The sequence below is a fragment of the Peromyscus leucopus genome, chromosome 8b (assembly GCF_004664715.2).
Source record: "Peromyscus leucopus breed LL Stock chromosome 8b, UCI_PerLeu_2.1, whole genome shotgun sequence".
In the NCBI taxonomy this organism is placed as follows: Eukaryota; Metazoa; Chordata; class Mammalia; order Rodentia; family Cricetidae; genus Peromyscus; species Peromyscus leucopus.
In genome coordinates this window covers 3,917,687-3,934,138 of record NC_051086.1, presented here as the reverse complement: position 1 = coordinate 3,934,138, position 16,452 = coordinate 3,917,687, and the positions used below count along the sequence as shown (strand labels likewise).

The 16,452-nt window shown below is 48.1% G+C and overlaps 1 protein-coding gene across 1 annotated transcript in view; it reads right to left on the bottom strand.

Annotated features, from left to right (window-relative positions):
- The window catches only part of Dock2 (dedicator of cytokinesis 2), a 419,098-nt gene that overhangs the window by 46,034 nt on the left and 356,612 nt on the right, over positions 1 to 16,452 (bottom strand). The window contains exons 33-34 of the mRNA XM_028894904.2: positions 13,256 to 13,404; positions 3,838 to 3,923 (exon numbers count right to left, since the gene is read on the bottom strand). Coding sequence (XP_028750737.1) covers positions 3,838 to 3,923; positions 13,256 to 13,404 — 235 coding nt within the window. The remainder of the gene's footprint in view (positions 1 to 3,837; positions 3,924 to 13,255; positions 13,405 to 16,452) is intronic.

Below are 16,452 nucleotides of genomic sequence, written 5' to 3'. Positions count from 1 at the left end.
ATTCCAGGCAAAGGGCCACCCAGGTCCAAGCCTGGCCAGAACAAGATTTCTCAGCCCACCACCATGCTAGAATATCTGGGGGAACTTTCACAAAGCCATGCCCAGCCCAAGCCACATCTTTGGAACCTCTGAAGGCCTGGGCAGCCATGATTTGTTCTGAGGCTCTCCAGGTCATTCTAGTGTTTAGCTGGCATTGGGGACCGCTTCTACAATCGACTTTGCACACTCCAGCCTGGGTGAGCATCATCTGAACACTCTTCTCATGGAGTCTGATTCAGTACTCTGGGCTGGAATCTGAGACCCTGCTACCTAGTTCCAATGCTTCAGGGTCCTGGGCTACCCTGTAGACACAACTGTTTAAAAGGTTTGTCTTGAGTGTCTTGGTGTCTTTGTTCTTTTGGAGTGAGGTAGGAAGGCTGCTCACACTGTAGATGATTGGTGATCTGGGCGGTTAGATATCACTTAACTATCTACCCACTCAACAACCCTGTATTGTTCTACAAACTATGGGTTTGGAGAACATCAAGACCCAGCCACCTGGAGGTCCTTAGTTCAGCAGAGGAGTAACAGAGAGAGATAAAAATGAACTCCAGGGTGCAACCATACCACTCTGCACTAAGAACTGCCTGCCCCAACCCCACACCATGCTAAGCCTGTTTTACTATTTATCCTGTCTAAACCCCGAAACTTTTTAAGGCAGTCATTAGGTTGATCCCCAAACCATATGTGAAATGTGAAGCCTTCGGGGCTGTATTCTGATGGCTGTCCTGTCAAGGTCACACAGTTTTCTCCTTTGTATCCCACAGCAGTCTTAAGTGACAGAAATAAACCTGTGGGGATTGTGGGTCCATGCAGATGACTCCTCCCTCAGTGGATGGAGTATGCTGTCATCATTTTGCAGGTCAAGGCCTTGGGGCTGAAACACTTAGCATAGGAGGCCTCTAGAGGGAGAGGTCTCATTATTCCATCCAAGGTAGGAGGAGAGCTCTGAGGGTAGAGAGGACTGGGGTGCTCTGTAAGTCTGTAGTGCCTGTGTGCTGCACAAAGGCATGTGGAGACTAGGTCTCAGCCTCACTCCATGCCTAAGGTTGTCCCTTGATTCAAAACTAGAACTGGCATACGACAGGAAGTCCTATTCTAGTCACAAAAGCACTATCTAACTTCTAAGCTGAACCAGAAGGCTGGATCTGTCCAGAGAGGTTCTAATCCAGCTCAGGTCCTGAAGGAGGTACTGGAAGGAAGTGCTATAGGAACTGGGGGGACCAAACTGGAGAAAGATGAGCAGCCTCAGGGCTCCCAATGACTACGTTATATTCTACTTGGGCAATAGTAACAATAGAAGCCAATGCACTTACACTATCTACTGGGCATTAGTAACTATGTTAATGAAATAAAACTAAAAGAAGCCAAGAAAGAAAAGCAATCATGAGAAACACCCTGCAGACCTTCCCATTCAGCCCTGACATGTAAGAGGTGGACTATATATTTACCTCTAATTTACAGGCAGAGAAACTGAGGCTCAGGGAGGATGGAAGAAGGATCGGGGACCAGGACCCTTGGCCATTCTGAGGAGGCCCTGACTCCCGTGTTCGGCCTCTTTTATTTTGTGTAAAAAGCATTCACACCTCCATCTCAGGAGGAAAATAATGAGCTGCCTTTAATTTCCCTGACCGCCAAGGACTCCTTTGATAAAGAATCACTCAGGAAGACTTTTGCAAGCCCTGCTGGTAGTCTGAAGCCTGCCACCATGGGGGCTCCTTCTGCTTATAGAAATGGAAATTGCCAGAGCAAACAGGTGTGTGTGTGTGTGTGTGTGTGTGTGTGTGTGTGTGTGTGTGTGTGTGTGTGCAGCTTCTGGTCAATATTTAGGTTTTTCCCTCTCAGAACTTTGAGATAAGCACTGATTTCTGGTCCTGAAGAATCAGATATTCTCCAGGGGTTCTCCCAGCTCTCCCCTAGTGGATCTGGTGTGCAATACAGGTGTATAGGAAACCCGTATACAGCATCAGGCAGAGCCAGGGCCAAGCTGACACCATGCCCCCAGGGGCTCCAATGTTCCTGCTGGGCTCTGACCATGAAGGGCGGGGCGGGGTGAGGACCATGATAGGGGGCCAGGGCAAAGCTTTTTGTTTGCCTTTGCCATGAAAGGCAAACACTCAGAGAGGATTGAGGAAAGAGGCCAAAAGCAGAGCCACACCAGAGCCTCAGTGAACACAGAGGACAGGAAATTGGGATGCCTGACCGTCCTCCTAGTCTCAAGAGAAGGCCTCTCAGGCAGGGCAATTACCAGGCAGCCAATGACAGGAACTGGGAGCCAGGCCGAGGGACCAAAGCACATTCATTAAACATGTACCTGCTGTGTACCAGATGCTTCCTAATTACTCAGTCTTCAAAATAACCACGGGAGCCTATTGTTCCCCCTTTAGAAACGGGGATACTGAGGCCAGAGGGGTTGTGCCATTTGTCCAGAGTCCTACAGCTGCAAAGTAGAGCAGCCAGGATTCAATGCAACGTTCCCCCAACCCCACCCCCAAAGATACAAGTGGATGATAAGCCCCAGAAAAGTGTTCAGTATCTTCAGCCATCATGGAAATGGAGATCAGACCACAAGGGCCTTCAGCACGCTCTCATAATCGTGGCTATAATGGATAGGACAGATAGATGTAAACAGGTGACAGAGGAGGTGGGGGGTTGGAGCCCCCCTGCGTGGCCAGTGCAGAAGGATGTGGAGTTGTGCCTTGGTGTGTCCGTGTCACCTCAAAAGGCTAACGACCTTTGTCCTGATCTCCCTGTGACCTAGCAATTCTACACTAAGGTACTACACTTCCGCGCTCATGGCAGAGTCAATCTAAGAGCAGAGTAGATACAGCCTAAATAACCATCAGCTGGTTGTTGAAAGACAAAAAGGAGTGAATAAACAGTGGATCACAAAGGGCCATAGTCTAGGAAACGTTCACAACAGATAATCCAGAGTCAGAAAGTAGTCACGGCTGCATGGGGCTAAGAAATGGGGAGTGGATTTCTACATGCATGCATATGTGTATAGAGCAGGTGTGCCTGAGAAAGGCAGGGCTCATTTTGCAGAGTAATGAAAATGGTCTAATATTAATGGTTATGGTGGTTGCTCAGCTCAGTAAACACACTGAATCAGTGAGCAGTGCACTCTGGGTAGACAGCATGGTATGTGAATTATAACTAAACATTTGTGAAAACAAAACAAAAATGTCTTGACTTCAAGTCCAGTCATGCTGAGTGCTGTCTCCTGCACAGTGCCTGCCGCTCCGGGTTTGGACACTCAGTCTTGCAGGGCCCAGTGCCTGCCCTGGGACTGGACACTAAGTCTTGCAGGGCCCAGTGCCTGCTCCAGGCTTGGACATTAAGTCCTGCAGGGCCCAGCTCTTCCTGGCATCCTTTGACAATGTCCTTACTTCCCTGAACTTAGGGGGCCACCCAGTGAAATGTGGATCCAAGACAGTAAACCTGATCAGAGAGACACACAATGTAAGCTGCTCACAAACAAATTTGTCAAAAAATGGAAAAGGAAAAATGGCAGTAATTACTCCACACTTCAGATCTTAAGGGCTGATTTCACACTGGCAGCTTCTTTTCTCTTTCCAACACAACCATGATTCTTTTTATCCAGCCCATCCTACCAATACCAAGGCACAACTGCTTCCTGGGAAATGTGTGGTTTCCTCCAAAAAACCAGTTACTTCAGCACCATGAGCTTCTGGGAGAGTCTCCCCAGGAACACAAGCTTCTCAAGACGCTACAGTCAGAACCCTCTACCCGTGGCCAGCCCTTCACAGACTTCCTGGTCCTCCAGCCTGAACTTACATGGACTCCAGCAGCTGCATGTACTGCTCATCACCCCGGCCTCCTTCTACCTCGTGGTCCAGCTTGAGGATGATTTCATTTTCAAACTGAAAAAGTGGATGAAAATCAACAATAAGCACATTAGAGGGCCATGTGTGGGACCAGTTGATTCATTAGTGGAACCAAAGCTTTAGGGAGTAAGTATTATCTCCCATTCCCAGTGTCTGGACCTGTGGATTCAAAATTGAACAGGATTCCATTCATTCTATGAGTGTTCAGAGGGTGGAGGGGAGGGACCTGGGTGGAAGGCTAGAAGATGGGGATATGGGAGGGAGAGGGGAGAGAGAGTGCTTCTCACACACTGTCATTGGAGCTTATTTTCCAAGGTTAAACAGAAGTTTTGCAGGAAGATGAAAGAAAGAGAGGAAAGAGAATCCAAAGCACACACAGAGGCAGGTGACAAGGCCCCGCATCAACGGCACATTGTCACAGGCCACTATTATTTCCACCCTGCACTCTTTCTCCATAGTCTGGCAGTCACACCAGACCTAATCTCAGTCCATGGGGCTCAAGCAGGGACACCTCTTACATGTCAAATGTGGACACCAGGACACAGGCCTAGCTCCTAATCAGTGTATTCCAACATTCAATGTCCCAGGAGTCATGAAGACTCAGGTTGATCCAGTGAATCTAACCTGAGACTTTCTTGGAATGCTTAGCAATGAGAGTCTTGTTGTTCAACATAGAAAGGGAATGTTCTAAGTCTGAGGCTGCTAATGATGACAATAATGAACGTCTGCTTGGATTTACTCCATGGAGGGAAGCAGAGAGGAGGGGTTGAGATGTACACCTGATGCCACTGAGTCCCTGAAAGCCTTTATTTTTATAAGTTGATATGTTTACACACTCCCCCCCCACATACACAGGATGATATATATATATATATATATATATATATATATATATATATATATATATATATATATATATGGAGTTTCATTACCTGCAGTGGAAAAATTGCTGGAAAATATAAATAATATATAAGGTAAATAAGATATAAAGCAAATAGCAGATCTCAAGTTCTCAGGGAGTCAAGACTGATAACAGCAGCAAAATCAGAGATAAGGTTAGTTCCAGTTCCAGAAATCAAGTATCCTTCCATGGTTTTTCCAAATCTTGTTGCATTGAAATCAGAGAATGTTTTCACCCTAGTGCCAATGTCAAGAAGCATTTTGCTCAGTGAGGATCATGGCTTATTCAATATACTGTCTTGACGAATCCTACTGTGTCTCTTCTACAAGACAGTAACTCAAAACAGTTTGCATTGTCTTGATACATACTCTGAAGAATGCATCCAACCAAGCATGCGGTCCACCTCTCCACCATTTATGAATGATATTGGTACCCGTGGAGAGGAAGGGGGACCTTGGCAAAGGCCTCTGAGATCAAAGGAGGCATCTGGGCATATAGCTTCTAATGCAGCCTCTTCACACTCAGTCTTCATAATACCCCATGAGACCTGGAGGTCAAAAGTCACCTTTGAATGCAATAATGCATGAAGAGCAGCCATCTCTGGCCAGGCACGGCCCTGGGTAAGTGTCAGTTACTATTAGAGATGAAGCAGGGCTGTGTGAGTCCTCGGATGAGCGGTGGAAGTCTTTGGGCAGCTCTCTCCTGTGCATAAATGATGGTACCCACTGAGTCAAAATCTTGATGGGATAAAATATTCCTCTGAATTACAATTCATATGATGCCACTGTTCTCCCGCTCAGGGTGCCAGGAGTCAATAGACAGGACCAGAAAACTTATCCTGATCTAGCGCAAGCACAAAGGAGTTTTCTGTAAATGGCCAGGGTTTGAGGAAGACTTTCTGAAAGAGATAAAGGGGGCCGGGAACAACAGGTAGGGCTGTGAGCAATATGAAGGGAAGGGCAGTCCCCACAGGGGAATGGCGTGGCGGCGGTAGGGGTGCAGGGTATTGCTGGAGCAGGAACTTCAAGCGAGGCAGGGAGGAAGGGTGGGGAGAGAATGCAGCCAGCCAGGCAGTCCCTCGATCCAGCCTCTCCCGAAGCCTTCACATTCCTCTCTGTATAAAGGAAGGAAGGAAAGAAGAGAGGAGGGAGACATGGTGAGGACTGTCTGAAGGGACTGGGATGCCAGTCTGTAAACGAGTCTACCCTTTATAGAATGCATTTGGTAGGCATTTTGTCTGTATTAATGATTTCCATGTGTGAGGAGCTAGAGGTATGATACTTAGCGATGTCTTCTATATTAAGAACAGAAAGAAATAAACCCAAAGACGATGAATAGAAAAGCAGGTTCTGTGCCTGGGCCACTGAATTTGAACCTTCAATCCCCTGCAGGCCCAGGTGTTGAATGCTTGGTTCCCAGCAGGTGGCGCTGTTTGGGGAGGCTGTGGAACCTTATGGAGGTGGCCATAGTTGGAGGAAGTAGGTCACTAGGTGTGAGCCTTTGAAGGTTGCACAGGCCTTGGTTCCTGTGATGCTCTTCTTCCTGGCCTACTGTGATGTGAAGATCCTGTGTAAAACACTAGCTTAACCCATGCTTGCCCTCCCATGATGGACAGAAACCTTCTAAAACCACGAGCCAGAATACATCTTCCCAATGTTAAGTTGTTTCTATTGGGTACTTTGGCAGTGGAGGTACAATAGTGAATACATAGGTGTTGGATCCTCCCTCCATTCGCCTGCCATATTGAAGAACTAGAGGGTCTTTCTAGGCCCCAGCTAACTAAGCTATACCATGAGCTGGCAAACATTTTCTGCAACGGGCCGGTGGATCAACATTGGGCCCCAAGGGCAGGATGCTCTCTGTCGCAACTGCTCAGCTCTGTTGTGCAAAGGCAGCCCCAGACAGCACAGAAACACACGGGCATGACGGCTTCCACGATGCTGTGTTTATAAAACAGGTGTTGGGGTGGCTGTAGTTTGTCAACCCTCGCCAGTTCAAAGAGCATCACAGCAGCAGCCACGGCATCGCCGTGTCATAAGGAGGAGAGGAGGTTTGTGCATACAGCACTACAGCTGTGCATAAGTTCACGCGCCCTGAGAGAGCTCCCCCGTTATTGCCAGTAATGTTGCTGTTATTGCTGCGGAATGCTACTGGAAAGTGGCTCTGGGCGAGAAACACAGAATTTCTGTTGCTATTGTCTGAGCGGTTCTCTGGGAAATGCTGGCACCATTCCTCTTGGTGAGATGAACTGCTCTTTGGAGCAGAGCAGTGGATGGGGGTAAATAAGCACTTGTCTCAGGGTCACAAAAGAGCCTGTCTGGAGAGAAATTGCAGGGTACTAGGGAGGGGGCAGAGCCAGAGACTGCACACAGCTCCCGAGCCTTCCGGGGTGGGTAGGAGGGTTAAGGTCTCTGACAGACACATCCTGTGCCATGTTTAGGGTTGCCTATGGCCACGGGCTTTGGCATCAAAAGAATTGCTTGAATGGTACTTGGATGTTTTTTCCCTGGCCATGAGGTTATGAATAAGTAATCTTTCTAATGTCACTCTTTTTATCCATTACACGCAGGTTTGAAACAGCACCTACTTCATGGTAGCAGTGTAAGAAGTTGCTGGAAAAACATGTACAAGACCAAGCCTGGTGCTTTGGGCACAGTGGATGCTCAGAAAGTGTTTGCAGTGACTACCATGGACAGGTCCTTGCTGCGGACATCATAATCGCATGTAATCCTTACTTACAGCAGCAGAGGGAGATGGACAGTATCCCCACTCTATAAATGAGGATGCGGAAACAAAGGCCCTTTCTCTTGGGTTGCAAAGAGAACTGAACTTTAGCTAGGTTAGACTCGGGGCTGCAAGCCTTCCCAGACATACTCTGCCACGTCACTGTAACAGGTCTTGCCACACCGACACTGTCATTATGCAGCACTTAGGATGCAGTCTGCCTCCTCTAAAATAATTCCATCTTCACCCCCGACTTCACATCTACATCCCTTTGTCATTTCCTCTTTCCATCCCTGTCAAGTGTGCATTTGTTAGGGATTAAGTTACTTTAGCAGAGGTCAGATTTTACAGAGGTCTCGTGTGAGCCTTGAGAACTGATTCAAACCAAGTGTGAGAACTCTACACTTCCAGAAAGGACCCTCTCTTATAGCTCTCGAGACTTTCTTTCACACTTCTGCTGCCTTTCTTAGCTGCTGTACAGTATCCCAGGTGTTCCTCTTTTTTTTTTTTTTTTTCTGATAGAATATTTTCTGATGGGAGCCCTGTCCCTCTAACGCTGATGTTTAGGGACCACTTCCTCATATTTTTAATGCTGACTTTAATGGGATGGGGTGTTACACGTCTGGGTGGCAGAGGAATAACAAAGATGAAGCTGTCCATCAGCCTTTGGACTCCTTTGTTAACAAAATGCTGGCTGGTGTGTAGGGGCAGGATTGACAGGAAATTGGAGGTGATGATGTCATGTGGCAAGGGAGGCCTGTGGGAACCAGGGTGCCTTCTCTTGATCTGGTCACTAACTGACCCCATGCATTTCCCCAAGAGCTCAAGTTAGCAATCTGCAATGGTATATAATACTCATCTCACAGGTCAGGAGACAGAACTGGAGAGACCCAAACTAATTCAGCTTACAGGCAGTGGGCCTCACAAGTTGTAAAGCAAAAGAGGTGTTCAGAACATATGTCTGTGTTGATCTTTGCCACATTCATGATCTAAACCATTGGAATTACCATGCCTACTCCACGCCAAGACTCAGTCTCAGTAGAATCTGCTGACCTGACCTCTTGATCTGCTAATTCATTCAGCAATGATTGAGCTCCTACTGTGTACAAGCATGATGCTAGGTGGTGTTACTAAAGGCTATGTTCTCCTCAGCATGATTCTCTCTGGGCTCTGGAGTCTCTCTCCATAGTTAGGGGCTCAGCACTCAGCCTCTCTGGGACACAGTACCATTCTGTAATCTTCACCTTAGATGGTCACTTCACAGTTTCTACCCCAGGGCCCTACCTTCCTACCACCATCAGCCAGGGAGCCTTTATTTTCCTTTTCCACAGAGAAGTGACCTGAAAGTCAGGTCACCTTTTCACCACAGGGCATCACAAACAATGATTAGCATCCCTTAACTTCTAGAACTGTCTCCTTGTAGCTTCTCTGCTCTCTTGCCTTTGACTACATTGCCCCTCCCAAAAAAAGATCATTTTTAATAAAATTCACTGGAGTGTCGTCCTTCAATATGCTGGAATGCCTTTCCCTATGCTGAGGCCATTTTCAAGGAATGTGCTTGGATGGAGGACTTGACATCTGCGTTCAGTATAGGTGCATTTAGTGTTCTGGGCAGAGGACCAGCTTTGGCCTACAGGCACTCCCGCTATAGTGTGGAAAAGGCTCACTAACGAATCTCCACACCGGATGGGTGCTACGGCTGCACCTCACTGGCTGGACACAAGCAGTTTTCCTCCCCCAGGGGAATGGCACCTCCTGCCACAGCAGCCATGATGTGGCCAATCCAAGGCCCCTCTTATTCACATCTCCTCTCCACCAAAAGATTCACCGAGTATACCAGGGAGGGGGCATCCCATCCTAGGCTATGATGGAGTTCTGGAAGGGAGGGAAGGAACCCCTCATGAAGAAGACATCAATTTTATCCCTCAGATCAGTTGCCTATGGGATTTGGGACTTGGGCTAGAGGAGGACACAGGACAATCTGGCCTTGAGATGGCCAAAGAATTACAAAAGAGAGAGGAGGGGTATTCTCCTAGAGTTTCCCCTCCCCAGCCAACTGAGATGCTCAGAGTCTCACACTCTCGTGGCTCCTATCAAGCCTGTTATAATACCCTTGAGCCAGTCTTGGTCTCTGCAGATGAACCATTGCCCCAGGAAGCAGCATAGTCTTTCCTGAAGCCTGAGGCCTGAGCCATCTAGGATCTCTTCAGGCAATTAAGCAAAGGAAGAGCCCACAGAGGGGCAAGACAATTAGTTCTAGGCCAGAACGCCTGTTATGAACGGGGAGCAAAGGCATGGTCTCCTTTTCCTCTTGGCTCTCCTAGCTCCTCTGGGAAAGCTTGTTCTCTAAGAAGGGCACAGGGAAGGGTCCTCTCCTCTCAGACTGTTTGGGAATGATGTAGTTAGCCTGGTTTGCCCAGGAGAGGTCCTACATTCTAGACCCCAATCTGGGTTTTGCTTTTTGGGGGGAGGAAGGGTATCACGGCTGCTTGGGGGCTCACAGGGCCTTGCCTGCCTCCTTTGCAGAGGAGAGCTTCCACAGCCGCTTCCCTGAGCCCAAAGCACGCACCTGGGCCAATTCCTCTCCTGCTGAGCCCCCCTCAAACATCCCTGATAGTTTTCACAAGGACACCTGCCCCATTAGTCAGCCTGATTGTCCTGTCTCTTTTGATAAGGGAGAAGCAAAAAGAAGCAATTGAGGACCGTGCTTACAACGAGGTCTCAATCAGACAGCCACCAGATCTTGTTTAGCACACTGAATGCCATTGGGTACAGAAATGTTTCCTCTGCATACCCTTGTTCAGGACCTCTTCCAAGGTGTCAACTGGTGGGAGGTACTGCTCTGAACAGAAGCAGGATAGCTTTACATCTAATTTCATAGACCCATTTTCCTTTAAATGGGGGTTGATCCTAAATCATCTTCAGATACTCACTCTGGGCTGTCACCTCCAGGTCACTCCAGCCCAGAGGATCAAGTGGAGTTCTTTCTTCCATCTGCACTCCTCTGCCTGATTTCTTCTCAGGCTAACTGCAAAGGGGAAGCTGGTCTTTCTGGGACCTGGGAGCTACCAGTATCCCCAAGGGGCATTCAGAGCATCTGTTTACAAAGGTAACATAATAGCAAACTAGTCTCCTATTCCTTTAGAACCACTCTTTCCAAGTTGGATTTGGAAGAATGTTGGGCCCAATAGATATGTCTTCATGAATACATTTGAGAAATCAAACAGGCCTGTTAGTCATGCAATGAGTCAGCTCCCAGTTAGTGTGCACCAGGAATCTCCAACAGTGTCCACAATGCACAGTGGTGCCCCAAGACCTTTCCCTGGAAACACTCTTCCTTGGAGGGAATTGCCGGACTGATGTTCCATGGAATGCACTGGAGGAAGAACTGCCCTAGAGACTGGCCTTCACTCCTTCCGTTGGTGTTTACTAGAAAATACTGGTGGGTGGATATACAGTAGGCAGAGCATGGGTTTAGGAATAATGCTAACCTGTGTGTTGTAAACTCTGCCATGCCAGCTTAGCAACCTGGGACTCCACTTAGTTTGGGCTATATGCATACACCTAAGATCTCCACTTGCATGTACCATGCATACACATGTCTCTCCTAACAATGTACCTAGCAACCTAGGACTTCCATCTACACCAAGGTGCACATACACTCCATTCTGAAAAATGTAATGTTTCTCTGTCCCTAACAATCATCAAAGACTCTCCTTTTGTAGACAGTTTCTATTCAAATACAGTCTCAACCATACCTTGGTAGGAAGGTAGGCACTTCATCTAGGCTACAGTGGTGTGAGGTGCATGCACAGTAAGACAAACTGTTCTGCAAGTGATCTTTGAGGGAATAATTCCTATGTATCATCTTATATCTGTACATAATTAGACATGAGTATGATTAAAATTAGATGCTCCATGGGAAGGAACACGCAGAGTAGAAAAAAATAACTCTAATCTGTCCACCAAAATAGAGAAGCACCCAAATTACACACCTTACTAATCAGGCCCTCCTTACTCTAGACCCTAGGAGGGGAAGCCCCAAACATGAGCCATGCCCTGGTACTCTCTGGCTCCTGTGTCCTGCAGTCACTCTTGACAGTATATCTGACCTGCATTATTCATTAGTTGTGGAATTGTTTCTCTGCTCCCTGGCCATCGCTGTATGCCTTCATTTCAGTTCTTTGATTAAGACACTAAGAACCTGGACACATCCAGTAGAGACATCAACCACCAGTTAAAAACTTCACTTCTCTGATTTCCGTAAGATGGGCATTGGTGTTACCCATCTCAAAGGGAATAAGAGAGACTACATGAATGAAACTAAGGAAAGAGTGCACCATGTCTGCCACACCGTGAACACTGGCTAGTGTCTGTCACGGCCATCATTGCCAATCTGATTAGGTGAGGTTGAGGAAGAGCCCGACACTTACACAGAAATATCCTATAGGCAGGATACAATAGTCAATACCTCAATACACAAAATGACAAGCAGGGAAGCAAAGATCTCTGAAAGGACACAGCACTTGGGATGTGCCCTACAGGACCAGTCAAAATCTAGAATGAAGAAGTAGGAAGAAGCAGGCAGAGGGAATACATAAAGAACACCCCGTGGGGGCAAAGTCATCCAGGGGAGCTATGGGGAGGCTGGAGAGTGGGTGAAGAGGAGAAGAGAAGGAATGACTGACAAGCTCAACAGCCAGCCAGCGTCGGGGTGGGGATGTGGAGCTGGAACACCAGCCAGCAGGCATGGCCTCCGATGGACAGGAACCTAAGAAACAGTGAGCCAGGGAAGGGCCATAGGAATATGGTTCGTCTAAGAGCACAAGGAAAGGGAATCAGAATCTCTCTTACAGGGGTCGTTCCAGGAGGATTATTAGGAGGCAAGATAGGGCTTGAAATGCTGGGTGAAGGTGAAGAACTCGGAGCTCCCACTGGATGAAGGGCTCCTGGAATGTGGGGCTCCTGGGAAGTCATCAAAATGCAAGGGGAGTGCTCAGGCCGCCTGGCGATGGCTTTGAGACCAACCTTCCTAACAGGGAAGTGACGCAATGGTCCGGGCGCCTGCTATGGGAATGGACACTTTCTACTCCTGTCAAGCTTCTAGAACTGTTTGGCCTTGATAATGCCTCCCGCCCTTTGCCCTCTTCGTTAGGAGTCCCGGTTTCTAATGAAAATACTCGGCCAAGAATTCTTGCACTTGACACGGGTTCTGGCTGACATGCTGAAGGAAGCGTTGAGTTCCTGACACACACACAGGTGCCGCTTGAGGGGCTGGCAGGGCTCTAACTCCATTTGCTGTCTGTCCACTTTGAAGTCCAGCCTGAGTGTGACACTTGGCTAATAGGATTCTTTTTTCTCTGGATAATGTAGATGTTCAAAGTCACTCAGGAAGATGGAGTGCCAGACGAAGTTGGGAGCAAGCATGATGTGGCCGGAGCACATCTAAGGCACGCAGTTAGGCAGTCACTGCGTCTGGAAGGAAGATCCCCTCATCTTGAGAAAGCGATGGAACAAGAACAGAGCCGAAGAGTGCATTTTCATCTTGGCCTCAGGCAGAAGCTGTGATAGAATCCTGGCCAAATGTGATCTGCCAGCTCATTCTGGGCACACAAATAATGTCCCTGTCCTATTGAAGCCTCTGAATGGAGCCCAGGCAGATGGAACGAGGGTGTCATTACGGGGAAATGGGCTGAGGGTTAGGGATGCTGGTGTGAATTTCCAGCCTCATTTTTATTTTTACCTTTTTGAAAGCTCCACTCCTTTGATATTCGCACAGCATCATGTCGAAGAAGATTGGGATGGTGGCTTTCCTGAGCTCAGCCTCGGGGATAAGTGTCATCTCCAATATCGGTCCCACCATGCCTGGGATGAAGCAGATTTTGTTCTGGCCTGCAAAAGAAGAGGGACAGGGGTACATGAAGCAGTTCCATGATGGACAGGTCCTGCTCCTGGAAGCCGGGAAAGGAAGAAAGGAGGAGGGAAGTCAAAACAGCAGTTAACTTTTCTGTAGTTGTTTACTGGGAGCCAGGCAGCTTTGAGCATTATGCATAGGTTGGCTTGCCAAGAGAGGAAGGTGCATCCTCCCAAACAAGCCCTGTTTATGAAGGCCAGTAGCGTACGAAGGCTGGTAGCGATGGCACGTGTAAGTGCGTCAGTGTTCGGGAAGGCTGACAGCGACGGCGGCATGCTTAAGCGAGCCTATGTTTGTGAGGACTTCCACCCGCGTCATCCCTCTGCAATACACAGCCCTAATTGAAAAGAAACGACGGTGATGGCTGCACAAGCATGTTTAGACTTAAATCTGTCTGCATCGTAAGCTATGCTTCTGCAGTCTGGATAAAATGTTTCTAACAACGGCTCCATGACACAAGAAAAGCACATCTCTTTGCTAAGAAGCTGTAGAACAGCTTGGTTAGGGGGAGCAGGATTTAAAACAGCACTTTAGGGCAGATGGACCCCTGACGCCTTCTGCCTCATTACAGGGCATGCCCTTTCTGTCGGCAGTTCAGCCACACCGGCTTGGCTCCAGGGCCACAAGTTTGCCTTGCTTCTGCGGCTCTGAGGCCTTCCTTGAGGATGCTTTCCTTGCCTGCTTCCTGCTCTTCTACATCATCACCTGTTTCCCCTGGATGGCTCCATCTTAGCTCTGACACAAGGAGACAGGCGCTTCCCAACATGGCGGCTGTACGTTTTCTGCCAGTTCTGTGAGTCATCAAGTCTCAGAAATAGTGGGTCTAAGCTTTTATCAAAGCAGTGTGTAGCCCAGAAACCTTTTTTTTTTTTAATAATAATAAAGACTAAATCTACCACACAGCTTAATGTGCCGCTGGCAGACGCCTCATTTCCGCCATACTGATGGTCAAACGCACACGACAGGAACCCGCCAGTGTTCAAACCTGCATTTTGCGGTGTCTAGCTGCCCGTATGAGACAAGTAGCAGGAACCTGGTTTTGGCTCTGTTTAGAATTGGTTATTAAATATTCTCAGGTTTAAGGTGGAAACTCGAGCCGTTGGGCGCCATTTGTTGCTGGAGGGCTTCTCTCCAGCTTCCACCAAGTCCCGCAGTCCCACAATCCACGTATAAAATAATCATTCAGATGCTTATATCACTTATAAACTGTATGGCCATGGCAGGCTTCTTGCTAACTGTTCTTTTATCTTAAATTAACCCATTTCTATAAATCTATACCTTGCCATGTGGCTGGTGGCTTACCGGTGTCTTTACATGCTGCTTGTCCTGGCCGTGGCTGCAGTGTCTCTCTCCCCTTCTTCCTGTTTCCCCAATTCTCCTCTCTCCTTGTCCCACCTATACTTTGTCTGGTCACTGGCCATCAGTGTTTTATTTATATAGAGTGATATCCACAGCACCCCTGCATCTCACCCTCCACCTCAGCTAGACAGACACCTACTCTGTTCTGCCCACAACCTCTCACCCTACTTTGAAATGTCTTTACTTATAGACCCATTTGGTTGATACCTGCTTCCCGTCCTGAACTCCACGAGGGCAGAAACCTGCACCCGTTCTCATCACGTTGGCAGCACTGAATGGAGAACAGACCAGAAACCCAGGCAGTATCAATCCACTGAGGAAAACGCTCTGCCTGGCTCCTTCAGTCACTAGTTATTTGGACATGTGTCTCACAAAAGGCCAAGCAAACCCAGCTCTTGCGAAGACATGTCAAATTATGTCCTCTGTGCGCACTTGGCACAGGACCCCGCAGCACCCCATGGCAAAGACAAAACACACAAGGGCACTGGTTGTGGAGCCTCACTGCCTGAAGTTGTAAATGAAATCAAATCAACTAGATGTACGATGTTGTGCAAGTGCGTCTCACCTCTGGGGCCTCAGTGTCCTCACCTACAACTTAAGGTAACCATAGTATTCATGTCATGAAGCATTTTTAAGAATACATGAGTCATGGGCTGGGGAGAAGGCTCAGTGGGTAAGAGGGCTTACTGCCCAAGCATGAGGACCTGAGTTTGAATCCCCAGAATCCATGTAAAAACCAGACATGTAGCACAAGTGGATATGATCTCGGCAGTACTATGAGGAGATTGGAGGACAAAACAGGAGAATCGCAGAAGCTGATAGATCAGCCTGTCCGGTCTAAACAGTAGAAACCTGACAAAGAGATCCATCTCAAACAAGGTGGAGGGGAGGGCCTCCACATGTATGCCATGCCACGTATGCATCATTTATATTCATGTTTCCCCCCCCCTCATAAAAAAAGCCATTATGCAATGAGCTGCCAGTCAATGCATGGCACATGACATATGTCACAGGGCATTCACTATTGCCACCATGCTGTTCTGTTTTCTCGGAATGAAGCACAGAAAGCAGGCTGTTGAGCAGAGCCCCAGAATGATGACATCCCAGAGGTGAAGGGTGAAGGCTAGCTCTGAGGAACGGCGGCGCCCCCATGGAGCGAGGATAGACAAATCCCAGCAATGCCACCCGAGCAGCTGACACCGCGACTCTGCCTCAGCAGTGGCCCCTCTTTCCCCTTGAGCTGTACAGTGCAGGAGCCCACCTGGTTTCCTCCACTGTGGGGAAGGACATGGGCAAAGGGCTCCTGAGGGGACAGAAACTCAGATGGCACCAGGTGCGGCCTGGCAGGGCTCCTTTCGATTAAAGTGGGGAAAGGAGCTGAAAGGTCAATGGAAGTCAATCCTCATTCGGCCTAAACTGTCCTGTTGGAGGATTTCCCCCAAATCCAGGGAAAAGAGGCATTGCCCAAGGAAACCTGCAGTTACAAGAAGTAAATGAGGAAGTCAGGCAGAGTTGAATGGCACAGAAATGCCTTTCTGGGCGGCCAGCCCCATCACTGAAGGCACTGGGATTAAACTTGAACCTCGGTTCCTCACTTTGGCCCAGATAGACAAAAAGAAAATGCCCTTACTTCTTCCACCTGGTGTGTAGTAGTTGCTAATACAGGT